This window comes from Centropristis striata, chromosome 13, assembly GCF_030273125.1.
Source record: "Centropristis striata isolate RG_2023a ecotype Rhode Island chromosome 13, C.striata_1.0, whole genome shotgun sequence".
Taxonomy (NCBI): Eukaryota; Metazoa; Chordata; class Actinopteri; order Perciformes; family Serranidae; genus Centropristis; species Centropristis striata.
Window position 1 is genome coordinate 5,272,634 of NC_081529.1, and position 23,932 is coordinate 5,296,565.

General features: G+C 38.3%; 1 protein-coding gene across 2 annotated transcripts in view; it reads left to right on the top strand.

Moving 5' to 3' along the window:
* Nucleotides 1–23,932, top strand: part of LOC131983177 (protein kinase C beta type) — a 145,489-nt gene that overhangs the window by 67,333 nt on the left and 54,224 nt on the right. For both annotated transcript variants that reach the window (XM_059347847.1, XM_059347846.1), the window contains exons 4-8: nucleotides 1,463–1,574; nucleotides 2,939–3,067; nucleotides 14,597–14,753; nucleotides 16,287–16,421; nucleotides 18,557–18,653. In XM_059347847.1, the coding sequence (XP_059203830.1) occupies nucleotides 1,463–1,574; nucleotides 2,939–3,067; nucleotides 14,597–14,753; nucleotides 16,287–16,421; nucleotides 18,557–18,653 (630 nt within the window). The remainder of the gene's footprint in view (nucleotides 1–1,462; nucleotides 1,575–2,938; nucleotides 3,068–14,596; nucleotides 14,754–16,286; nucleotides 16,422–18,556; nucleotides 18,654–23,932) is intronic.

The window sequence follows — 23,932 nt, forward strand, 5'->3', positions numbered from 1 at the left end:
ACTAAAACTAGCAAACTCACTATAAAAACTCATTAAAACTAATTGAATTTGAAAACAAAAATTCACAACAAAATTAAACCTAAAACTAATGAAAAATCCAAAACTATTATGACCTTGCAAGGGAATTCACTATTACAATGAGGGTCCTCACAAAGATAGAAGTACAAGAATGTTGTGTGTGTGTGTGTGTGTGTGTGTGTCAACTGCCCACTGAGCCATGGTTGCAGGTGTCACTCACTTTCTCTTTCATACACACACACACATCTGACAGAAATAGCCTGTTTCTGCCCTAGTTTCGCCTTAGTTATGAAAGTTCATAAAAGAGATATTGTTACCTGAATGTCCTTTTGTCAAAAGAGCATAGTTCACATTATAATGACAATGAAAAAATATAACAATCTAATGGCAGTTTCAGTTTTGAGTCTTTCTGTATGTTGTTGTTGAAGAACATGTACAGTTAGCAGGTAAAGAGGCCTTAACTTGTGACCTTGAACACTTAAAGAACAATAAACTAGTCCACATTACTTTGTGTGTGTGGGTTTGTATAACTGACATTGTGGGGACATAAATCTGTTTACACAGTTGAATTGTGGGGACTCGCTTTCCTTAAGGGGACAAAATGCAACTTTGTTTAACTAAAGTAGCAGTTATAATTCTGTGTGTGTGTGTGTGTGTGTGTGTGTGTGTGTGTTTATTCCTGACATAGGCAACTTTTGGGACATTTTAGACTACTTCAGACCAGCTAAAGATAATTAGTGTCTAGTGTCTAGAGAATGAATTAAAGTCTATGTGCTTCCCCTGAAGTGAGCCAGACATCTGTAAATGTGTGTATGCGTGCTTGTATGTGTTGCGTTTAGACTGATGTGAACTCTTGTGACCTTCCGTTTCTCTGTTAAAACTCATTGGGGCTTTAACAAACTTCATGGAAGGCTAACTCCATATTGAGCTCTGTTGCACACTCAAAGATCACACGTGTACCGTAGCTGCCATTGTAGCCTTTCTAAACTGATGTGAACAAAGAAATTGTGATGAAGCATATCTTGGTCGGATTACAATGAAGATGCCCACACAAGTGAAGGCGTAGGGTTGAATTATAAATGCAACATTGTCTGTATACAGAATGTGCACAAAAGTGGAAGGTGGTGAATAAAAGAGCTATGGAAGTATGTATTGTGATAAAAGACTTGTATGAATAAAACCCATGGGATTATGAAGGATGGAATCTAATAGTCATGTCTGGCAGACATTCATTCACCATTTTTTAATAAATAGATGCACAGATGGCAAACGGACAACATGTGTGTACAGCACATCTACAAATGTTGACGAAATGCTCTCTGCTTTAGTCTGAATGATGCAGCCTTCCATCAAATGAGGAAGTAGAAGACAAGAAATGTGAATGAATATAGATTTTATTGATCACTTTCTTTCTTACTTAATTACTTTCTCTCCTTTCCTCCAGGACCCGAGGGCAAAGCATAAGTTTAAGATCCACACCTACTCCAGCCCAACCTTCTGCGACCACTGTGGCTCTCTGCTCTACGGCCTCTTACACCAGGGCATGAGATGTGACCGTACGTACTCCACAACACACTCATCCCCTCATACCCAACTCTCTTAGGTTGATCATCAGCACACACCTACTGTATCATTTTATATTCCATACAGCTCACTCAGTTTGATTTACAAAAAGTGTTTTGTTATTGTTTTTATTAATACATCCTTGCAAAAATATGCATTTAAAGTCGTATAGATTTTAGTTTTTAGTATGTTTTCTTTAAAAGATAAATACACAGTTTATTGTAGAAAGAAACTGTAAGAACGGATCAGAACAGATCATATGTTGCAGTTAGAAAAAGTAACAAAAAAAAGCATTAAATTGTGATATTTCTATCAAAATCACTTTGTTCTACATGCCTCATTTAAAACGTTGCCAAAAATAAATGTTTGGAAAACCAGATTAAAAACATTAAATTCTGCACACCTCAGCACAACTGGGAAGTAGGGTTGTCACGACACTAAAATTTTCAACTTGATAGCGATACTCAGGAAAATATTCAATATTCAATACCATTTTCGATACCACAAGGATAAAAATAAAGACCCCAAAATCTAACAAAACATTTTTATTAACAAGAAAAATGCAACATGTAAAAATTAACAGAACCACAGGTTAAATTTTTATAATAAAAAACAGTTGTGCAAAAAGAAACTGCAACTATGATAACAAGCTTCAGGTCTGAGGTAGTGCAAAAAATAAATGAGTACAATAAACAATAACAATTAGAACAATATTTTTGTGTGTTGCTGCTTGGTTGCAGGTCGACTTTTCTCTGCTTCATTCTGCGACGTCAAGAGAGAAAATAACACTTTTCAGTCACCAACATTTATGTAAACTTATCGATACTTTTGAAAATGAGTATCGTATCCGGATACAACGTTTTAGTATCGATACTTTTTTAGTATCTATACTTTTGACAACCCTACTGGGAGGCCATTTTTAATTTCACTGAGACGAATGGTCATGTGACAAATATTCGGTGAAAACCTGACAGAACTGCAGGCTGGTATCAAAGAGCAGGCAGGGGAAAATACAGATACTTCAGATATATATAACATGTAGCAATATTCATGACACTTAATGATATAAATTCCATTTTATTCCAATTCTCTGAGAATAATTTGTCAGAGAAATTCAGCTTGTGGGTTTTTTTTCTGATACATGGTATTATAACTGTGTCACAAATGATATTTTTTGAGTTGTTCATACTTCTAGCCATTATTGTGCTGATTCCTTAGAGCTGCAGGACTTATATATATTACAGTGAAATATAAGGCCACAGTGAGTAAAATGTGAAGAAAAAGAAAAAAAAAACGCCCTGAAACAGCTTAGGGTTAAATAACATTACGAATGCATGTGTGTGTGTGTGTTTTCCAGACTGTATGATGAACATCCATAAGCGGTGTGTGGCCAACGTGCCCAGCCTGTGTGGGACAGACCACACTGAGAGGAGAGGTCGGCTCCAGATCACCGCCGAGGTCAAGACTAATGTACTCACTGTTACCAGTAAGTATATCTCAGAAACACACTCACACAGTCATCAGCTACAGAGACATTTGCCCAGACACTACTGTGTATTCATGTTGGAGAACACCAGTCGTCTGTCTCCCTCTCCTGGTCAACCTGCAGAGGTGAAGGACGGAAGCAACACAAGTTCAACATGAGATTAGACTTACAAACCATTTGTTTATTATGTGTCCATTACCAGTCTCATCACAGTGAACTGATGCAGAAATATTTTCTATTTCTCAAACATACACAAGTAAGTGTATTGAGTCAATATATACACTACCGGTCAAAAGTTTTAGAACACACCAACTTTTCCAGAATTTAATTGAAAATTATGCAGTTTAATGTCTCAGTGTACCCTGAAATGAATGCACATTTGCAATGTTTAAAATTCTTTATTGAGCATGATAGTGTTTTGAAAGTAAAAAAAAAGATTCAAAATCACATTTTATGTTGGACTAAAGGACTAAAAAAAGACACAAAATGACAAAAAAAGACACCAAAAGACACAAAATGACAAAAAAAGACACCAAAAGACACAAAATGACAAAAAAAAGACACAAAATGACAAAAAAAGACATGAAAATAATTAAAAAATGGACAAAATAGCCCAAGACTCCATAGAGTTAAGTTGTTAACCCATTTCTTGTTCCCTGAAAAAGGCCTTCTTGTATAATTCTGAAATGTACATTATTTTTCAGTTTTGGTTAAGCTTACCTTTTTTTATTTACCTCTGGCAGTTCACCACTTACCTTCGTACCCTTTCAAGCTGTTCATTTGACTTGAACTGCTTGAATTTCAATAAAAAACTGGAAAAATAGGGGTGTTCTAAAACTTTTGACCGGTAGTGTATATCAATACAATATACATCATGGGAGCTAAAAGTGAGCACAAATACTGAATTTGCTACTTTGGGCTGACTAAAGTGTTCATAAACATAACTTGTCAACCTGACTGTAGAAATAAAACAATTACTGAATGAAGCATAACATATATTTTCCTGTAAATTATGATTATTTGCATGGTTGTAAGACCAAGAAGATTGAGCTGTTAATACAGTGTGTGTTCAACCAGCAAGAGACAAACACTGTCATTACATCAGTTTTTCTTTTTTTGGGGGGGATTATGTTGTCTGAGGCAGAATGTTCCTCATTTCCCAGAATGCCTTTCACAACCCCCAGAGTAGGCCCTGTTGACTTTTGCTGTCAGGCAAATGTGGTGGTCATCTGTGGGTTATAAATGTAAGCCAAAGTGAATTGTATAACATAGTTAGAATGTTATTGTTGTTTTAGAACACACCAACTTTTCCAGAATTTAATTGAAAATGATGCAGTTTAATGTCTCAGTGTACTCTGAAATTAATGCACATTTGCAACATTTAAAATTCTTTATTGAGCATGATAGTGTTTTGAAAATAAGAAAAGATTCAAAATCACATTTTATGTTGAACTAAAGGACTAAAAAAAGACACAAAATTACCAAAAAAAGACACCAAAAGACTTAAAAAAGACACAAAATTACTTACAAAGACATGAAAAGAATTCAAAAATGGACAAAATAGCCCAAGACTCCATAGAGTTAAGTTGTTAACCCATTTCTTGTTCTCTGAAAAAGGCCTACTTGTATAATTCTGAAATGTACATTATTTTTCAGTTTTTGTTAACCTTACCTTTTTTTATTTACCTCTGGCAGTTCACCACTTACCTTCGTACCCTTTCAAGCTGTTCATTTGACTTGAACTGCTTGAATTTCAGTAAAAAAATGTAAAAAAAATTGGGGTGTTCTAAAACTTTTGACCGGTAGTGTATACAAGTTGGATTTCTTCCTTAATGACAGTGGTTGGTTGTTGGTTCACAGTCACTAATGAAAGTTCTGGGCAAAGACATGCAAACTCTCCTACAGGAGCAAGACACACAGACTTTATAGTTTTTTCATTGTCTTTCTGTTGTTGTTTCATGTTTCTTTGTAGTCAGCTTGAGTCTCTATAGTTTTGGGTCTCTTTATAGGCTTTTCCAATGGCACTGTTGGCTCTGCCCAGTCAAACATTGCAGTGCTGGTTTGTGTTAGCATGCTTAGCTTTCATGAACAAGGTGAACCATGGATGCAGTTGGGCCTAAATGCAACGGCCAACCTTTGATGACTTCCCTCACAAACATGTGATGTGAAACTCATGTCTGAGCACCAGAGAGAACAATGTTTTTCCTCTCTCAGTAATTTTGTAGCTTCTAACTGAATCTCTGTGGTTTGAAGTTTAGTTTCTCCTGTGTCCCTGTTTGTACTTTCAGATATCTGCCTTATTTTACTGTTTCATGTTGGCTTTCAGCTGTACAGGGGTTAGTGACTTCTGACGAAAAACCCAACATTTCCTCATTTTGCACCTTCATAATACAAGTCTTTTAAATAACAAAATAACAGGGGACTTTTACTGTCAAGAGTTTATAGGAAATGAAATGTGTTTATCATAGAATCAGCTAGTACTGCAGGGGGAGGATACAAGCAGAAACAGCCACAGTGAGACTTGAGGTGGAGAGCCACAGACAATAAGGGGGCTTTTATTTTAAAGAATTTCTAAGAATTTAAATATGTTCATCCAATTTTTTACAGCCGCTGTTTTGACCACTAGTCAGTTAAAGACACACCTTCAAGCAGGTAGCTCTCTTGTGATGCAGACAGTGGTGGGAGAAGTATTCAGGTGCCTTACTTAAGTAAAAGTACTAATACTACACTGTAAAATGACTCCACTACAAGTAAAAGTCCTGCATTCAAAACTTACTGAAGTAAAAGTACAAAAGTATCAGCAACAAAATGTACATAAAGTATAACAAGTAAAAGTATGTGTTATGCAGAATGGACCCACTGAGATTGTTTTATATATTCTAAATATATTGTTGGATCATTATTATTATTGGTGCATTGTGTAAGCATAAAAGGATTATATTCTTAACATACTGTTATGAGGTTTAATTTAAACAAATGTCACTTTAATCACTTCACTATCATGTTTTTGATGTTAAATCTCGACCTGAAAGTAACTAAAGCTGTCAGCTAAATGTAGTGGAGTTAAAAGTACAATATTTGCCTCTAAATGTAGTGGAGTAGAAGTATAAAGTTACATAAAATGGAAATACGGAAGTTAAAGTACAAGTACCTCAAAACTGTTCTTAAGTACAGTACTTGAGTAAATATACTTTCCACCACTGGATGCAGACGCAAATCTCTGCTGGGTTGATGCACCAAGTTGCTTCTTTATAGTAGGTTTGGTCCCTTTGTAGTCTTTTTGTGTCTCTTTGTAGTCACTTTGTGTTTCTTTGTCCTTATTTTCAGGCTCGTCCTGGTTGGTACATGTAGGGCTATTCAGTAATCCACCCAAGCACTCAAACTTTCCAAGAAATGCACAGCATATCACCAGTCCCCTGGCCAAAATATTAGAATATTCAATATATAAGTATATTTTTCTACCAGTAAAATTTTGCTTTTATTTTTCTGATCTATCTCATATTTTTTATACCTTATAAGCTGTCTAGAAATGGTCACCACCGGCTCTCTAGTTTACTTGTAGTGCCTTGTCATACCTGCAGGTGGCAGCAGAGGTTCACATTAACTTTACCCTGCACCTGTCATCTGTATTACAGCTGTGCCTGAAACCGAAAACATCAGACTTTCGTAATGTAAAATTACTTTTGGCTGAAAAAAGACTTCCCTCCAATTTGTGCTTTGGTCCCAAATGAATTGATTTTACATGAATGCGATGGCTGTTGTAGAGTGACCCACGCCGTCTACTATGACCTTTAAAAGTGTGTTATCTAATGTCCATACACAGTTAATGACATGTCCCACATCTGACTACATTTTACTATGAATGGGTGCCGCAGTCTACATACATCTGCTCCAACTTCAGCTGTGCCACCATTCATTTCCAAGTACTGGATGACTCAGAGATAATAAATGTTTACACAGGAAATACATAGATGGATAACACTTGAATCTGCCAAAACTTTAGTTGATGTCTTTTTTGCCCGTGCTACTTGAGCTCTGAAAAGTAACTACAGTAACAAAATGCAACTGACCTTGATTGCAAGAACTAAGAAGATAAAAAGGATTTCATCCTGTTAAAAAAAAATGGATTTCAGTTCTGCTTTGAAAGAAAGAAAAAAAAAGAAATGATTGATTGATTTCTCTTTGGGAGTGCACAGCATTTATGATCAATATACAGAATCTGTCCAGAATATAAACACAGTCTCCCTGAGTCCTCTAACTACCACTATAACAGTTATAATAACTTTTTAAATGTCCTGAAAAGAGACAATACATACAGTTGATTGGATGTGCCCATTTCTGCACGTAAAAGTGATTTCTCTTCCTGGTCTTTCGCTTAGTTTCACCTCTCTCTCCCTCTCTCTCCCCCTGGTTCCCACGCCTGTAGACTGATCATTAGCTGGGATTTACTGTGGGAAATAATAAGAGGGCAGACACACCAAGACTGCTAGGACAGCAGTAAAGACTAAACCTCACAAGAAAAAAATAAAATAGAGCTCAATGGCAGAAACTGTCGAGGAAAATTGGCAGCTAATGTTCGTATTTTATATAGTTTAGTCGAATTAATCCTCGAGCATTAACATTATTGTCCAGCCAGCAAGGATTATAATTTCATCATGTGCACACTTGCATTTAAAGTAAAAATTGCGCAGAAAATACATTTATTTTGCCTTACATTCCTGTTTTCAGCCACTTGTGTTAAAATGTTCTTTGTGGTAATAGTTGACATGCAATAAGAGGCAGTATGAGGCGTAGTACTCATTTCTCTCCACAGGGGTCAGTGTGGAGCCACCAGTAGCTTCCTCCCTCATTGCAGTGAGGTGGAGAAAAAACACACCACAGAGAATGAATAGGAGAACCACTAGGAATTATTCTACAGCTTAACGTAGCAGGAGCTGGTAGAAATGGCTGCCACACTGAGGACTGCAGTTGGGCTGTGGACTCGTTGTGGATTTAATCAAAAGCAATTGACATGGGTGTAAAGTGACAGTTTATCGATTATTGTTCAGTCACCTCCCTCCCCGTTCACTGGGAGATCGGAGCTCAGGGTCAGTAGCAGAACAGCGTCCGTGGAGATGGAGGATCAGCATCTAGCTCAAGGACACTCCAGCAGGGAAAATGCAGCAGGACGTGGGATTGGGGCCTTGAAAGGTGCCCCATTCCCTCATAGAGAAGAGTTGGGAGCAATAATTATTTACACAGATGGACAATTGCTGTGAGAAGTCATGAATGTTGGATTTTTGCTTTTGGACACTAATGATGACTGTCTGTGTGTTGACACAAAAGCAAAATATAGAATATTTAAAGGTTCCAATGGAAGAAATAATAGTTTAATTCATTTTGTGCACAGTCACATTTGTCAGAACTGAAAACATCAGACTTTCGTAATGTAAAATTACTTTTGGCTGAAAAAAGACTTCCCTCCAATTTGTGTTTTGGTCCAAAATGAATTGATTTTACATGAATGCGATGGCTGTTGTAGAGTGACCCATGCCATCTACTATGACCTTTAAAAGTGTGTTATCTAATGTCCATACACAGTTAATGACATGTCCCACATCTGATTATTTACACAGATGGACAATTGCTGTGAGAAGTCATGAATGTTGGATTTTTGCTTTTGGACACTAATGATGACTGTCTGTGTGTTGACACAAAAGCAAAATATAAAATATTTAAAGCTTCCAATGGAAGAAATAATAGTTGGATTCATTTTGTGCACAGTCAAAAGTCCAAAAATGAAACATTTGTCAGAACTTGGTGTCTTGATATTTTCTGGATGGTCCCATTGAGCTCTGGTGGCCGATGTCAATCCCACATTCAGCAGTCAAAATAAAAATCCGCCATATTGGCAGGAAAGCAGGAGGGCAAATTTCTGCTAGCAGCTAGTCTCTTTACCTGCTTATATGATTATTAATAGAGTGAATATAGTGAATAGCTGAACGATCGGGGGAAAGTCAAAGGTAGACTGTCAAAATCACCTGTAATTAGAGAAAATTCATGATGGCACTTGTGTGTTAACTGTTGTTTATCATTGAAGTATAATTAAATTTGTAGGTAGGTGCATATCCAAATTTTGACAGTGATAATGTAGTTAACTCTTGGGAAATTAAAGATAATATTACAGATGCTAGCTAATGCTACATTCCAGTTAGCACACCTATCTCACTGCCTGTTGCTCCTGCCAACGTTCACCCAAGTGACAATCCACCATGGGTTTGGATCACACTCAGCTAGGGTGTGATCATGAATCTAAAGTTTATTTCCTTTGGTGTGAACCACAGGGGGGGAAGTTGATCTGTTTCAGACTTAGGTTAGTCTCAGTGGTTAGTAAACAGAGTCAAAGCAAATATAATCCAAGTCCCTGTAGTCACAGTCCTGATGGACTCTGCACCTAAATTAACCAACCAGCAACACAGGCAGAAATATAGTTGCTAAAATGACTTTAAGTCAACATGTGTCTATTTAGACCAATTAAACTAATATCGGGGTTGCTTCCTAAATGTCTTGTGCATACAAGAGCATTTTCTAATCTTAAATGATTTAAAAAATGTTCAAGACCAAAGACACAAGGTTTCAACACACACACCAGACTATTCAGACTATCCATGCAAACTATGCAAACTATCATCATTATCACAATATTATGTCATATTTATTTTATTTTATTAAAAAAGCAATTTCAATTTACAATAATATTCTGTTACTTCTTTCAGTTTTACTAGGCTAATGTTATGGCCAACTTGTGGCCATCGAGAGATTGTGATTATTCTTGTGTTCATTTTTTGTTTGTTATGTTTGTGTTGATGCCTGTTGTCTTTCTTGTTGTATGTCTGTAAATTGTTGAGTGTTTTGTTTTGTAATGTACTTTAGGACCCCCTCGAAAACGAGAGGATTCCTCTCAAGGGGTTTATCCTACTCAATAAAATTTCTGATGATGATCATCATCATTGATGTGTGTTGTGTGTGTTATGTTCTACACCAAAGAAGAAAGACAGACAAAAATCATGTTGCCTTAACTCCACAAGCTTGTCCTGTTTTGGGTTTTTTACTGTTCATGTGGCTTTGTTTGTGCTGTTGGCAGCCATTAATGTTTCTGTTCTACACAAGTATGCAACATCCGGTCAGGGTCACTTCCCCGTCAGCTTGCAGGCTGCAGGTTTCTACTTAATTCAAGTCATAAATATCAAAAAATGTTGATACTAACGATTTGAAATCAGGGAGACTCCGACCCAGTGGGTAACATTGATATTACTGCATGTCTGTAAACCACTCACACTACAAGATCATGTGGCTTAATAAGCTGTTCAGGCCAGTCTTGTATTGGGAACTCCTCTGCGACTCCTATCCTTTAGTGTGGGGCCAGCATTAGTTCATACAGATGATGTCACACAGGGAGATCTGCATCAGGCCTACTGCTGCTGATTTCAGGTGTTCTTTCCTGTAAAAACAAGCCAAACTGAACATACACATGTGCTCGGCAGGACCATTAATACCACTCCACCATCCCTAAGATGACTCCATCTGGAAAGCTTCACTAATTTTGCAACACGTATAAAAGCGAGCAGCAGTTGGACAGAACATAAGAATCAGCCTGAGACTCTGATGAGGCTGTTTCACATGGGAAAAGGTGCACTGCCAACACCCACGCTGCTGCTCACATCCAGTATTCTGCTGTTACTGCACTCTTATCTCCTCTCGCCCTCCCTGTAGACTCAAATACACACGTTATCTCTCCCTCTCTCTCTCTCACACACACACACACACACACACACACCTCTACGCCATACATGCTCTTTGCAATTAGCACATACTTTAAGAAAGCAGGAATTTCCGCCTTGCATACATAGTAACATGCACATTACACACCTATGCATCCATAAGAGGATCCATTCACTGACTCACACACCAACATAAAAACACACACACCCTCCTCTATTTACTGTAAGTGTCCTTTGAGACCATTTGGCATGCTACCCCTCTTTATAGCTCACCTCAACCAGCATTTGATGGTCACTTTAACAGGCATCATCTAATATTTATTGACCTGCTCCGCTGAGGGTTTAATGCCGGCCGTTGGGTCTGTGCTGTGGTTAACCTCTCGGAGCTTAGCGTAGCATAGCACTTTAACAGCATGGAAACCTCATTGGGAGTGAGGTAATTCTCACGCTGCGAGCTCGCTGGGAAGCTTTCCCTTCTGTCATGGTGTGAAAGGATGCCGCATGTTTCCCCGCAGCTCTGATAGCTTTGCATCTCAATTGTTAATTGTCCAAAAGAAACATTTTGGTTTTTATTGCAAAAGTGTGCTTGTTTTTTCAGTAGCCTCACTTTCTCTCAAAGTCTCTTCAAAGCCACCAGACTACACTGGCAAAAAACACATTTTTACCTTGTGAAACACAGCAGTTGCTGGTCTACTGCGGCCTTGATTGTTCAGTTAGTTTGTGTTATTGTCTTACTTTGTTTTAAAGGGTTAGTTCAGATTCACTAGTCAAGTCACACAAAAACACAAACTAACCAAACAATTGAGGCAGTAGGCTAGTAACTCCTGTGATTGGCAAGGTAATATTAATGTTTTTGTCAATGGAGACTGGTGTCTTTGACGAGAACGTAGAGCTTCAGTTCCCCCTGCATACACTTAAACAGGGCTGTCTGACTGCAAGGGAAAGCTGTTAAAAATATTCAAAATTCAGTGCACAATTGAAGTGATAATTATTTTTTAAAACTTTTTGTTTTCTGACCTTATTTTGAACAGTTAATGGCATTTTCAACCATATCTAAATTTTTTCAGAACCCAAAAGTTGGTTCCCATCTGGAACCAAAAAATAGCAGGTTTTCTTTCACCCTAAGAGCAAACATTCACAATACCAGTGGCCATGTCATATTCTACAGGTTGGAAAAGAAGACAGAGAAGGCAAAAAATAGAGTAATCAAGTAAGAAATTATTAGGATAAAAGTGCATGCTGTGGTCTAATTTAAAGTTAGTCCATTACTTATTTTTTACTCAGTTGTGCATTGCTCTGTTGATGACACATCCTTTATTACAATGTTTCCACTTTTTCACCACATAGAACTGAGGTTCTAAAAAACCTTGATGGAACCAGTTCAAGAACCAGTATTAATTTGGTGGAAAGAGGTCATTGACCTCTAGACACAAGTAATCAAGATGGTCCAGTGAGTAACATGTCAGTCCATGTGGCTGCATGTTTATAAGTCTCGTTTTGTGTGTAACAGAGTAATGTGAACCCTAAACCAGCGAAACCAAAGTACAAAAAAAACTACAAGTTGGACCGCATTCTTAGTGTTACTGACCCGGTAAATTGTAATACCTAGAGACATAGTTTTAAGTTTTCTAGTCCACGTAGATGGATGTTTGGGCACTAGGCAGGGTCGGATCACATTTTAAGTGTTCTTAAAAGGTCATAAATAAGTAATGTCACGTCTCCGGTGGAGAGAGGCCGAGCTGCTGTGTGAAGTTGAGAGGCCCCAACTTGAACCAGTGAGTTCGTCTCATGAATCAAACTCCTTGTGCTCTTGTTAAAGGAAGAAAGTTTGGAAACTACATTTTTTTTAACCTTTTTATCTATTTTTTTTTACATGATTCACCCGGACACTTTTTACACTCAACATCACACATCCTACCTCACCTTATCTTTACGTCCTCTGCCATTCTTCTGTCATTTTCCATAGAATACAATTATCAAGCAGCTAAGTACTTTGTGTGGTGTGTGTTTGTTTATGTAAGGGGTGGAAAAGGTGTGTGTGTGTGTGTGTGTGTGTGTGTGTGTGTGTGTGTGTGTGTGTGTGTGTGTGTCTGTGTGTGTGTGTGTGTGTGTGTGTGTGTGTGTGTGTGTGTGTGTGTGTGTGTGTGTGTGTGTTCTTGAGTGCTTCCCTAGTGAGCTGCCTAAGACACAGCAGCACCGGCCCGCTTCTGGTAATTGGATGTGACCTCACAACTTGACCAGCAACAATAATAGTGCACACACACACACACATACACACACACACACACACACATTTCAATCGCAGGGGATGTTACGCCACTGGAATACAATTACAGCCCAATAACAAACGGCCACAAAAGAAGGATTAGTGTTAGAACTGGCAACCTTCACATGTCTACATGGTCATTACAGACAGATCTGGCAACCTCAAGGCTTTAACCCCCAAAACAACTCTTGGGGTCTTCTAGTGTGTGTGTGTGAGTGTGTTTTCTGTTGCCTTACGTTGCCTAGTTTAATCAGTTTGTTTCAAGGGAGAGTTTTGTCGATTTCAATCACACACATGGCTCGAAATTAAGATCTGCCAACCTGCTACAATATGGGTTAAGATCAATTATGATGAGTTACAGGCAGGATCTGAATAAAGTTCTAAGACCCTATTTAATGGCACAATCGCTCCAGGTCACAAGTACAATGAGGGTGTGATTTGAACCAACCTGCTGTTCCCATTCATGCAGGCCACCCCCAGCACGCTATGTGCATAAGAGTCCAATAGGCTGGAATATAATTACAAGCGAGCGGTGATTAATCATCATTTTACTCCTCTTATAGTTTTTAAGGAAAATGGATCACCACATGGAGAGGAGAGCCCATACCTGCTTTACTAATATTGTTCATGTTATTCATGTTATATTATTTGTTCATGTGGAAGTTCAGAAATACAGCACTATAAATATTAACCCTGTGAACCCCAAGACCTGCTGGAGGCTTTGAGAGGCATGCTTTCTTTTTTAAAAAACTGCCAATATTACATAATTTATCTAGCAACTGTGAAAACAGAAACGATTGTCAAAAACTAAAAGCTTGGATGTTCTTTGAATGAATCATTTGTGACAACTACATCTGTCAGGAGAAAATAACCAAATCTAAGCTAAAAAAAAATAGTGAAATTTCATCAAGGTTCGAGGTTTCTTTATTAGTACCCAAAGGTAAATTTGTTTTGAGACCGGTAAAGCAGCAATCCAAAGGATTACAAACAACACCAGACACAAAAGACAAAGTACAGCCATAATAAAGTGCTTTAACAGCCCCCATGTTTACCCGCTAACTCAAGAGCTTAAAATCCAACGAACGATGCTCATCATCTTATGGAATATTTGTTCCGTTGTGTAATTGTTCCAGGTACTGAACCATTTCCGTAGCCTTTTGTTTGACTCTTCTGGGCCAGAAATCGGCACCAGGAGGGAAGGAGCTGGGATTTAGCGTATTTCTTGCGCTCCTTAGCGACCGTGGGAAGCCATGAATGACTAACTAAGAACAAACAGTCACAGACAGAATACTTTACATACTTTACACACATAAAACATCAGATTTTAAAGTATTTTCACTGGTGATCATAGAAGTAGATCTCTGCATTTGTACACACAAGCCATTTCCCACTTCTGTGCACAAAATTAAAATTCTAAAAAAAATTAACTAAGTAACTAATTTCCTCTCTCTTTTCCTATGTCCCTCTCTCTTTCTATCCTGTTTTCTTCATCTCTCTCTTCAGTCAAAGAGGGCAGGAATCTGGTTCCTATGGACCCCAACGGTCTGTCAGACCCCTACGTGAAGCTCAAACTGATCCCAGATCCCCGCAGTGAGAGTAAACAGAAGACCAAGACCATAAAGTGCTGCCTCAACCCCACCTGGAATGAGACCTTTAAATTGTAAGGCTTTATTACACCGTGTTTATTATAGTTATCTTCCTGTCTGTCTCTCCCTTTCCTGTGCTCCTTCTTCCTTTAATCTTTTTCCATTTTATCTCTGTTTCTTCTCTTCCATCTCTCTCACTCACCCAGCGCAGTGTGCATCACATCATGCTCGTCTATCCAAGCATGTGTAACCGCTGGCGCTCAGATAAAAACATCTGGCTCCTTATATTCATAAAACCTTGCTTTTGGGGTCGTTTCCTGCGGTTGGCTCCAATTACATTCTTAATAAGCTTCGTCGCAGTTTGCATGGACGGAGACTCGGATTTGCATTTTAAGGCATCTGGGTGCAGATGTTCAATTTGAAAGGCGTTTTTTTTGCACCTATCCAACAAATCAAAGTAAAAGATGATAGATGATCATTTTTATAAACTGCTTGTGTTGTGCATGCATCCTGAATGTAACATGAGTTATGCTAGGCACGCTTTAGAGGCCACAATTATCTTGGGATCAAGTCATAAACTGTCATCTACACCAAAGATGAGTTTGAACTTGTCTGGGGAACCTATAGAACAGGTAGATAAAGTAAAATTATTGGGCATAATAATTGATAATCAGTTGTCATGGGCAGAACACATTGATACCATAGTGAGGAAGATGGGTTGTGGTATCTCAATGGTGAGGAAATGTCTTTCTTATGTCCCTACAAATATTGTGGGACAGGTGGCTAAATCGTTAATTTTATGTCACCTGGATTATTGTGCACCTGTATGGTCTAAAGGTCAACTAAGGAAATTACAAACTGCCCAGAACAGAGCTGCCAGGTTGGTTTTACATTGTTCCATAAGAACAAACACTATCAGTATGCACCGTCAACTTTCCTGGTTAATGGTAGAGTACAGGTTGGCGTGCAATACAACAACATTTTTTAGAAACACTGTCTATTCTTTTCAACCTGTTTTCTTATATAACCAAATTGTCAGATGTGATCAGGTTCATTCTAATGTGACAAGGTCAGCTAATGGTGGTCAGATGATGTTACCATGTCCAAAATCAAATGCCTTAAAGAGAACAGTTATTTATCGTGCTATCAGTTATTGGAATAATTGCCCACTGAATATACGTGAACTGAATAGTAAAGTATCTTTTAATTATTACTTGAGAATGCACTATTTAAATTTGTGAGTAGTGAATTAACATATTTACTGTATGAAAGTGAGAATTAATGTAACAGATATGAATGTAATAACTTATTCGGAATGATTTCTGATGACGTATATAATAATGTCTACAATGTTTAATTGTTAAGTGATTTTTGTTTTGTCTAGTGGACCCCAGGAAGACTAGCTCTTCCCACTTTTGGTGACAGCTAATGGGGATCTTTTTAACAATAAACAATAAACAGGTTGTTATAGCAGGAAAGATCAATCCTAAACGGCTCTGATTTGGCTGTTAAAGTTAACAAAGTGAAGGGAAAAATATGAAAAAGCCACCCCCAGGGGTCCCTTCAGGCCATCATCCAGCTGTTGATTGTCTTTGTTTCCCTCACAGCCACCTGAAGGAGTACGATAAGGACCGCCGCCTGTCGGTGGAGGTGTGGGACTGGGACCTGACCAGCCGCAACGACTTCATGGGCTCGCTGTCCTTCGGCATCTCGGAGCTCCAGAAACTAGGAGTGGATGGATGGTGAGATGAAAGGAGGGATGGATGGATGATTTTTGGGGGGGAGGGGGTTGGAGAGATGTGAAGCATGGCAGGTAGAGGAGGAGGGAGAGTGAAGGTGACCTTGTTCATTACTGCAATGTTGGAGAAATACTTTAGTTGGAGCTCTTCTTTTTATTCTGGTGATACTCGGTGCCAAAGCATCTCTACCCCGTCTCTTTATCTCTGCTTCTTTATCTCTCCAGCAACCCTCTCCCTCTCCCTCTCTCTAGTTCAGTCCCTATATCTCTCTATCTTCCTCTCTTTTTGCTGACGCGGCCCTGTCAGGGTTTTTAATGAGATGCCAGCGTTTGAGGTGGAATGGTGGAGGTGGAGAGATGCCATTAACAACCTGATATTTAGAGCAAAGACAACCTGTGAAAGTGTGTGTTTTCCACTACTTCATCTGTGTGAAGCTCTAAAGCCTCACACCTGCTGCCACCAGCAGCCAGGAGGAGGAACACAGCTCAACTTGTGTATGTTTCTACGTCATTGCCCTCTATGGGTGCTATTGGAATTATGTTCAAAGGAGTTGAGCTCAGGACTTAATCTAAGGATGCTGAAAAGTAAAGTAGAGCCCAACAGATATATCGGTTGACAAATATTATCGGCATATATTGGCCTATAAGTATCGGTTTGTATGCTGACCAATATGTGGCATTATGAAAACTTTTTTTAATACAGTATATAATATAGAAAATTATGCTTGGCATGATTTAGAAATGGCATTAGCTATTCCTTTTTTAATTCTTTTATTAAATAGTCAGTAATTGACTAACACTGAGCAGTGATGTATATTTTGTATATTTATTGTATTCAATTAGAATTGTCTGACAATGTATTATTATTATTATTAATTGTTTTGTTTTATGTATAATTATGTTCAACAATGTTGAATATTATTTTATAAAGTTTTACGTTTGAAATAGCTTGCTGTGTAAATTTGCAGAGTGATGAAAAATCAGTGTACAATCCACATAAAATAGGTATATTATCATTCCAGCTCAAAAAGTTATTATATCAGCCCTCATATTGGTTATCAATTAATTTCCTGTTCTTAAATCAGTATCGGCATCCGTCTCAAAAATCCCATATCGGCCTGGCTATATTGTTAATATTAATAGATTAATTGTGAACTATTAAATTGATAGCCACATTTTTTTATATCCGTTTGAGGTTTTTTTTTTTTAAAGAAAAAAGTCAAAAATCTCTTATTCCAGCTTCTAAAATGTGAATATTTTCTAGTTTCTTTACTCTTAAGGCAGTAAACGGATTATCTCTGTAGCAAAAACATTAAAACATTTTAAGGACGTCATCTTGGCAAAACCTGTATATGATAGCTTCCTGAGTGAGTGAAAGTTTGTAGTGATGCATTTTGGTTTCACTTGGATTTTTCTGTGTGAAAGGCGAAAACTATTTATGAACTCATCAACCGATTAGGACCAATTAACTATATGTGTGAAATTTCCCTTAGATGAGGAGCTTTGCCACATTATTCCCAAAGTATTCACTGTATTTGTTACAGTTTGTCTTGTGCAACTTGCAGACAGAAAAGCATAAAAGTTCAATGTCTGAATTAGATTGTCAAGCTCCATCCTGGTTGGTATGCAGCCGTGGAAAACTTTTTCAACTTTCACTGTTTGTTAATGGCACTGCCCACAAACAGGGATGACTATTTAGTACCATATAGGTCAACAAACTGCTGATAAAGCTGCCAACAGGATCCAATTTTTTCAAAAGACAAAACCATAAAAATAAAAGTAAAAGCTGAGTCAGTTAATTATAAACAAGCGGCACAACATTATTAGCTATGAATACTGTGCTGCTGCTGTGAGGCATGAGCTTGTGGCATCAGTTGTAATGGGGCCAATGTGAAAAATTATATTCTATTGATTTTGTTAAATGATAAGCTTCTCGGCTGTGTTTTGGGGCCGTCTCTGTCAGGCTTCGCCGGATCACCATGAAGGAGAGTGAATTACTAAATAATCCGCTGATTATTCTTCAGGACTTTAAATGGGAGCACTAACAGTCAGCTGCTTCGGCTAATGGAAGCCGTTAAACGCTTAAATTGTATAAACTAATTGTGAATTGATCTGACTGGAAATATTCTCTCTCTTCAGGTTTAAGCTGCTCTCCCAGGAAGAAGGCGAGTACTTCAATGTTCCCGTCGCTCCGGAGGGGGAGGAGGGCAACGAGGAGCTACGGCAGAAGTTTGAGGTGTGTGAGCATTCACAGCTTTAGTCAAAGTGTGTTTTATTATGTGGAAGCATTTGCAAGTGTGTGTGTGTGTGTGTGTGTGTGTGTGTGTGTGTCTGTGTGTCTGTGTGTCTGTGTGTGTTTGTACTTCCTACATAGTGGGGACCAGAACACATTTTTAACCAACAGAGGACATATTTGCAAAGTGAGGACATTTCGGCCGGTCCTCACTCTTTTTTGAGATTTCAGACTTTGTTTTAAGGGTTAAAGGTTACATGATGATGATAACTAACTGAAACTGTATCGTGTGGTTATAAAACTAACTAAAATTTAAGTGAAAATGTGTGTGTGTGTGTGTGTGTGTGTGTGTGTGTGTGTGTGTTTGTTGGAATGTGTCTGCATGCTTGTGAATGTGTGTCTTTGCATCTGTGTGTGTCTGAGTGAGAGCCTCTCTGGGAGAGCTGTTGGCAGTTGGCAGGCACACTTATAGTACCATCCGGTCTGGCACACTGCAGGTCCAGACGTGTGTGTGTGTGTGTGTGTGTGTGTGTGTATGTGTGTGTGTGTGTGGCTGACCAGTATGCCCACTCATTAACACATTTGGCAGTGGAGAGGATAACCCTGCTCTGCCCGTTTCCTCTTTTTTCTTCTCTTTCCCTCTCCTCCTTCTGTCTTGGTGACACTAAGCTACAAAATATCTCATTCTCAATGTGTTGATCACACAGTGAGGTGGAGCTGTTCGAGGGCTACGGTGCTTTTGTTTTCTCACCTGTCCCTGCTTTAACACTAGTTGTAGTTAGAGGATCACTAACAGGTGGTTAGCTTAGCTTAGCACAAATATGTGAAACAGGGTGAAAAGCTAGTCTGGCTCTGTCCAAAAGTGACAAAATTCCAACTACCAGCCCATTTAAAGCTCATTACTTATCTCAGACAATTAGCTCTGCTAGGTTTGTTTGTCTGTTTGTCAGCAGGATTACAGAAACACACTGGTCCTATTTACATGAAACCTGGTGGAAGCGGCAGCATAGGCCAACAAAGAAACCATTCAATTTTGGAGCAGGGTGGAGCAGACACAGATTTTTTTTTCACTTTCATTAACATTGCAATATAGGGCATTTAAGCTGAATTCATGTGTTGTAGGAATAATCACAAAAGTAAGTTCCTGACTGAGAAGCAACAACTCTAAAAGGTTAAAAAAAAATTCTGGTACCCAACCTGCCAAGTTGACGTCATATTACACAGAAATACAGCGGATGGAAATAAATGTTGTTGGGTTTATGATAATAAACATATGATTCATACATACATTTTTTGCTCCCATGTACACATGTTCACATACAGTACTTAGGTTTGAAAAATAACAACACTTTCAAAAATAAAAATGTTAATATTTTATTTTTATCAACTGACAAAATGCAAAGTGAGTGAACAGAAGAAAAATCTAAATCAAATTGATATTTGGTGTGACCACCTATAAACCAGCATCAATTCTTCTAGGTATTTTTTTAACACCTGACTAAGACTTTTGCACAGTACTGGACTTTTAAGCAAATACAGATTGCATATGTTTAAAATGAATCAGATGTCATGGCTCACCTAATCTCTTTTGCTCTTTGTTATCATGCAAATACTACAAACAGCTATCAAAGTGTGTGTAGATGCTTTGAACAATGAAACACACCTATCTGACTATCTGAGGAGCATGTGAATGCACCATTGACCTAGGTGGAGGTCTGTGATCTGCGAGTACCATTGAACATGTTATATCTGGTCTGATAAATCTGTATGTTAAAGTGTAAAAACAATGTGCTGAAGGTGGATTTTGTTACTTTTAGACAGAGCCAGGCTAGCTGTTTCCCCCCTGGTTTCAGTGTTAATGCTAGGTTAAGCTAACCAGCTGCTTGACATATGAGATGTATTGATCTTCTCATTACCCTCACCAAAAAAAAGTCAATTTTCCAAAATGTCAAAATATTCAGTTTCTGGGTCTATTTTGAGCAGCTATCATCCAATCTTAAATCTATGTGGTCAGCTTCTTTGACTGTGGAGAATCCTTAATGAGGAGCAAGTGTTAATAAGTGGCCTTTTGATTCCTCAAGTATTCTCTGTTTCCAAACCGTGATATAAGATTCTTTTCATTGTTAATAGTGTGTTTGTTTAAGAGTCTGGATTTTAACTTTAGGGAGAGGTATTGTAGCCTTCTCTCCTCTCTTCCTCCCCCTGTCTCCATTTCTCTCCTTCACTTATCTCTTTTTCTTCACTTATCTTTTTTGTCCTCTGTCACCTTCCCCCCATGTGTTTCACTCTCTTTATCTGTTTTGCTTTCCCTCCATCTCCTCAAGGTCATGGTCCTCAGACGTTCACTGAGACATATTCTCAGGGGGGCAGCTATCACACTTACACAACACACACACACACACACACACACACACACACACACACACAAAAGCTTGTAGGCAACGTCTAGGGTGAATGTCTCAGAGCGAGAAAGAAAGACATAGTGACAAACAGAGAGAGATTTAACTTTGGTAACATGACCTGCATGCCTCCATTCACTCCATCCAGAATCACACAGTAGTCACAACCATGAATAATGCATGTTGTACATATGCACACGCACACACACACACACACACACACACACACACACACACACAGAATTAATTTGGAGCTGAGACACATTTCTTTATCTCCATTCACTTCGTTTTAATTAAGCTTTATTGGCACAAAAACACATTTTTCCAAAGTGTATGCAATAGCAGTAAAGTCACTAGCCATGTTTCCATTAAAGTCAAACCAAATTTTGTAGAAAAATTTGAAATGTTGCATTGAAGAAAAATGTGAATTAGGGACGTTTCCTTTAACTGGTTTATAGCAAATAAACAAAGCTGCATGAATGTACTTTGGTCAGAAGATGGCAGTGTAATGTATTGCTGTAGGCTAATCTGTCAGTAAACAGTAGAAGAAGAAGAGATTGAGCAAGAGACAAAAAATAATATTAATCGGACAACTTTGGCCACCCATGAGAGAAATATGTCTTCAGGAATTAGATTCAATTGGGCAACTTAATTGTTCTTTCATGTCAGCTCGTCTTGATCATCAGAGCGGAAACAGCTGATCAGTCACGCCAGCTAAATGTTCACTACGTCAGAACTTATTCGCAAAAAGCGGTTCCATATTCATTTTATCGCGTTAACTATTTTTCAAAAAACACAAAAAAAACCCTCAATCAAGTATAAAAACTTGTATGTGCATTTTTTCTTCTTTTTTTTCAATTTTGGTGTTTCCATCAAACACAGAATTCACTTTTTTTGTCTCTTTTTCCTAATTTTCTAACCCTATTCTGTCTTTCTTTTAGTCATTCCCTCTTTCTATCTCCTTTCCTACACAGATACAGGGAGCTAAATCAAATGTGAGTGAGAGGAGTAAACGTGGAGAAAATGAAGTGCTATTGAGAATAGTACACATGAATTGAAAGGCAGTGGGAGATAAATTGACACCAAGAGAGACATAGTTTAAATCCACTGTCATTTTTAAAGACATTTTGACCAAACTTTTATTTTTCAGAAACCAAAGTATGCAAATGCACCGGTTTCAGTTTTCAGACCCGGAGTCTATGGTTGTGATTTCCGTCACCAATTAAGTGCAAACCCTTTATCCACAAAAGCGAAGATTTTTGCTGCTGCCATTCATTCTTTTTTATCATTTATAATGTGCACAAACATATTTGGACACATGGCTGCAGACAGAGAGAGCAGCACTGATCTCTGAAGGCTTTGAGAGTGTTGCCTTCAGCATGCTCTGCTGCTCACAGATACCTCAACTGCTCCTCTGTGTGTGTGTGTGTGTGTGTGTGTGTGTGTGTGTGTGTGTGTGTGTGTGTGTGTGTGTGTGCGTGTGCGTGTCAGAACAGATGGAGACAGATAGAGCCTTTTATCCATTGATGAGTCGGGAACCGTATGGGTTGCATCACACACACACACACACACACACACACATACAAATACACACACACAACAAACAGTGCAGGGAGCAGCAGAGTACTTGGATGCTTCACTCTGACAATTTTCCAGACAAGGCAGTGGAGAAATTACTGCACAGGACAGAAGAAGTGCAGAGAGCCTCAGTGCGGATCAGCAATTTGAGATAAGATAGGATAAGATGTACTCATCCTGCACCTCTGTCTCTGGGTGTGCAGGCATTTTGTTAATGTCTTAAGACTGTTTTTAAATTAAAGCATGACTTAACAAAGTGAAGAGTAAGATTATAATTAGATTAGATTATAAGATTAAATAGTTTCTTACGGCAGAGATGGGACGAGAGAGCGTGACAAGGTCGAGGCAGACACGAACGAACCGAGAGAGAGAGAGAGTTCAAAATAAAAACGGTGAATAGAGGAGAGAGACAGGGAAGTGGTGACAGACATGAATAAATGGAGAGTCAAAGACACAGGCCACATTTATAAAGATGAAGTAGAAATGAATTATAGAGAAAGGAGAGAAAGAGAAATGGAACAAAAACTTTCAGAGTGAGTGGTTGAAGGACAGAAACAAGGGAAGTGGTGACAGTCGTGATTGAATAGAGTGGCAGACTCACAGGGAAGCCATATTTGTTATGGAAAGTGTGAAGTGCATGCACGGAATAAATGAAACAGAATGAACCAAAAAGCTCAAAACTTTTCCTTTTTAACATATTTATCACTTCCACTCCTGTCTGTCTAACAAAAAGCTTTTCTCTGTGATATTAAAATGCCCCGAATTCAAAAAGAAAAAGCCTCTCTGAACGTTTAGGGGGAATTTTAAAGTTTTATGGCCGATATGTATTTTTTATTAGACCAACGGTGTTCAGATTCTGAAACGTAACTGCTATACCTGTATGATTTTTCAACACTAGCTGTGGCAGATGTGGCTGGCTATGATTTTGTCTTCTCATTCCTATTTTGTTTATAACTCACATGAAATACGTGTTTCTGCTTAATATTTCAGTGTATAGTGAAGCTTTTCATATATTTTGGAGATCATAGTGTTCATAAAGATATTTTTGGGGCATTTTATAGCTTTATTGATAGAGAGATATTCAGAGTGAAAAGGGGGAGACAGAGGGGAAGACATGCAGGAAAGGGCTCCGAGCCAGCTCACGAGGACCGAGCCTCTATGGCAGGGGTGTCAAACTCAAATACACAATGGGCCAAAATTTTAAACTTCAATAAAATCGTGGGCCAACATTGAACAAATAAACCTTTTAATATATACCAAACATGTTTTGCTTTAACATTAAATATGGAACCAGCAACGCTTATA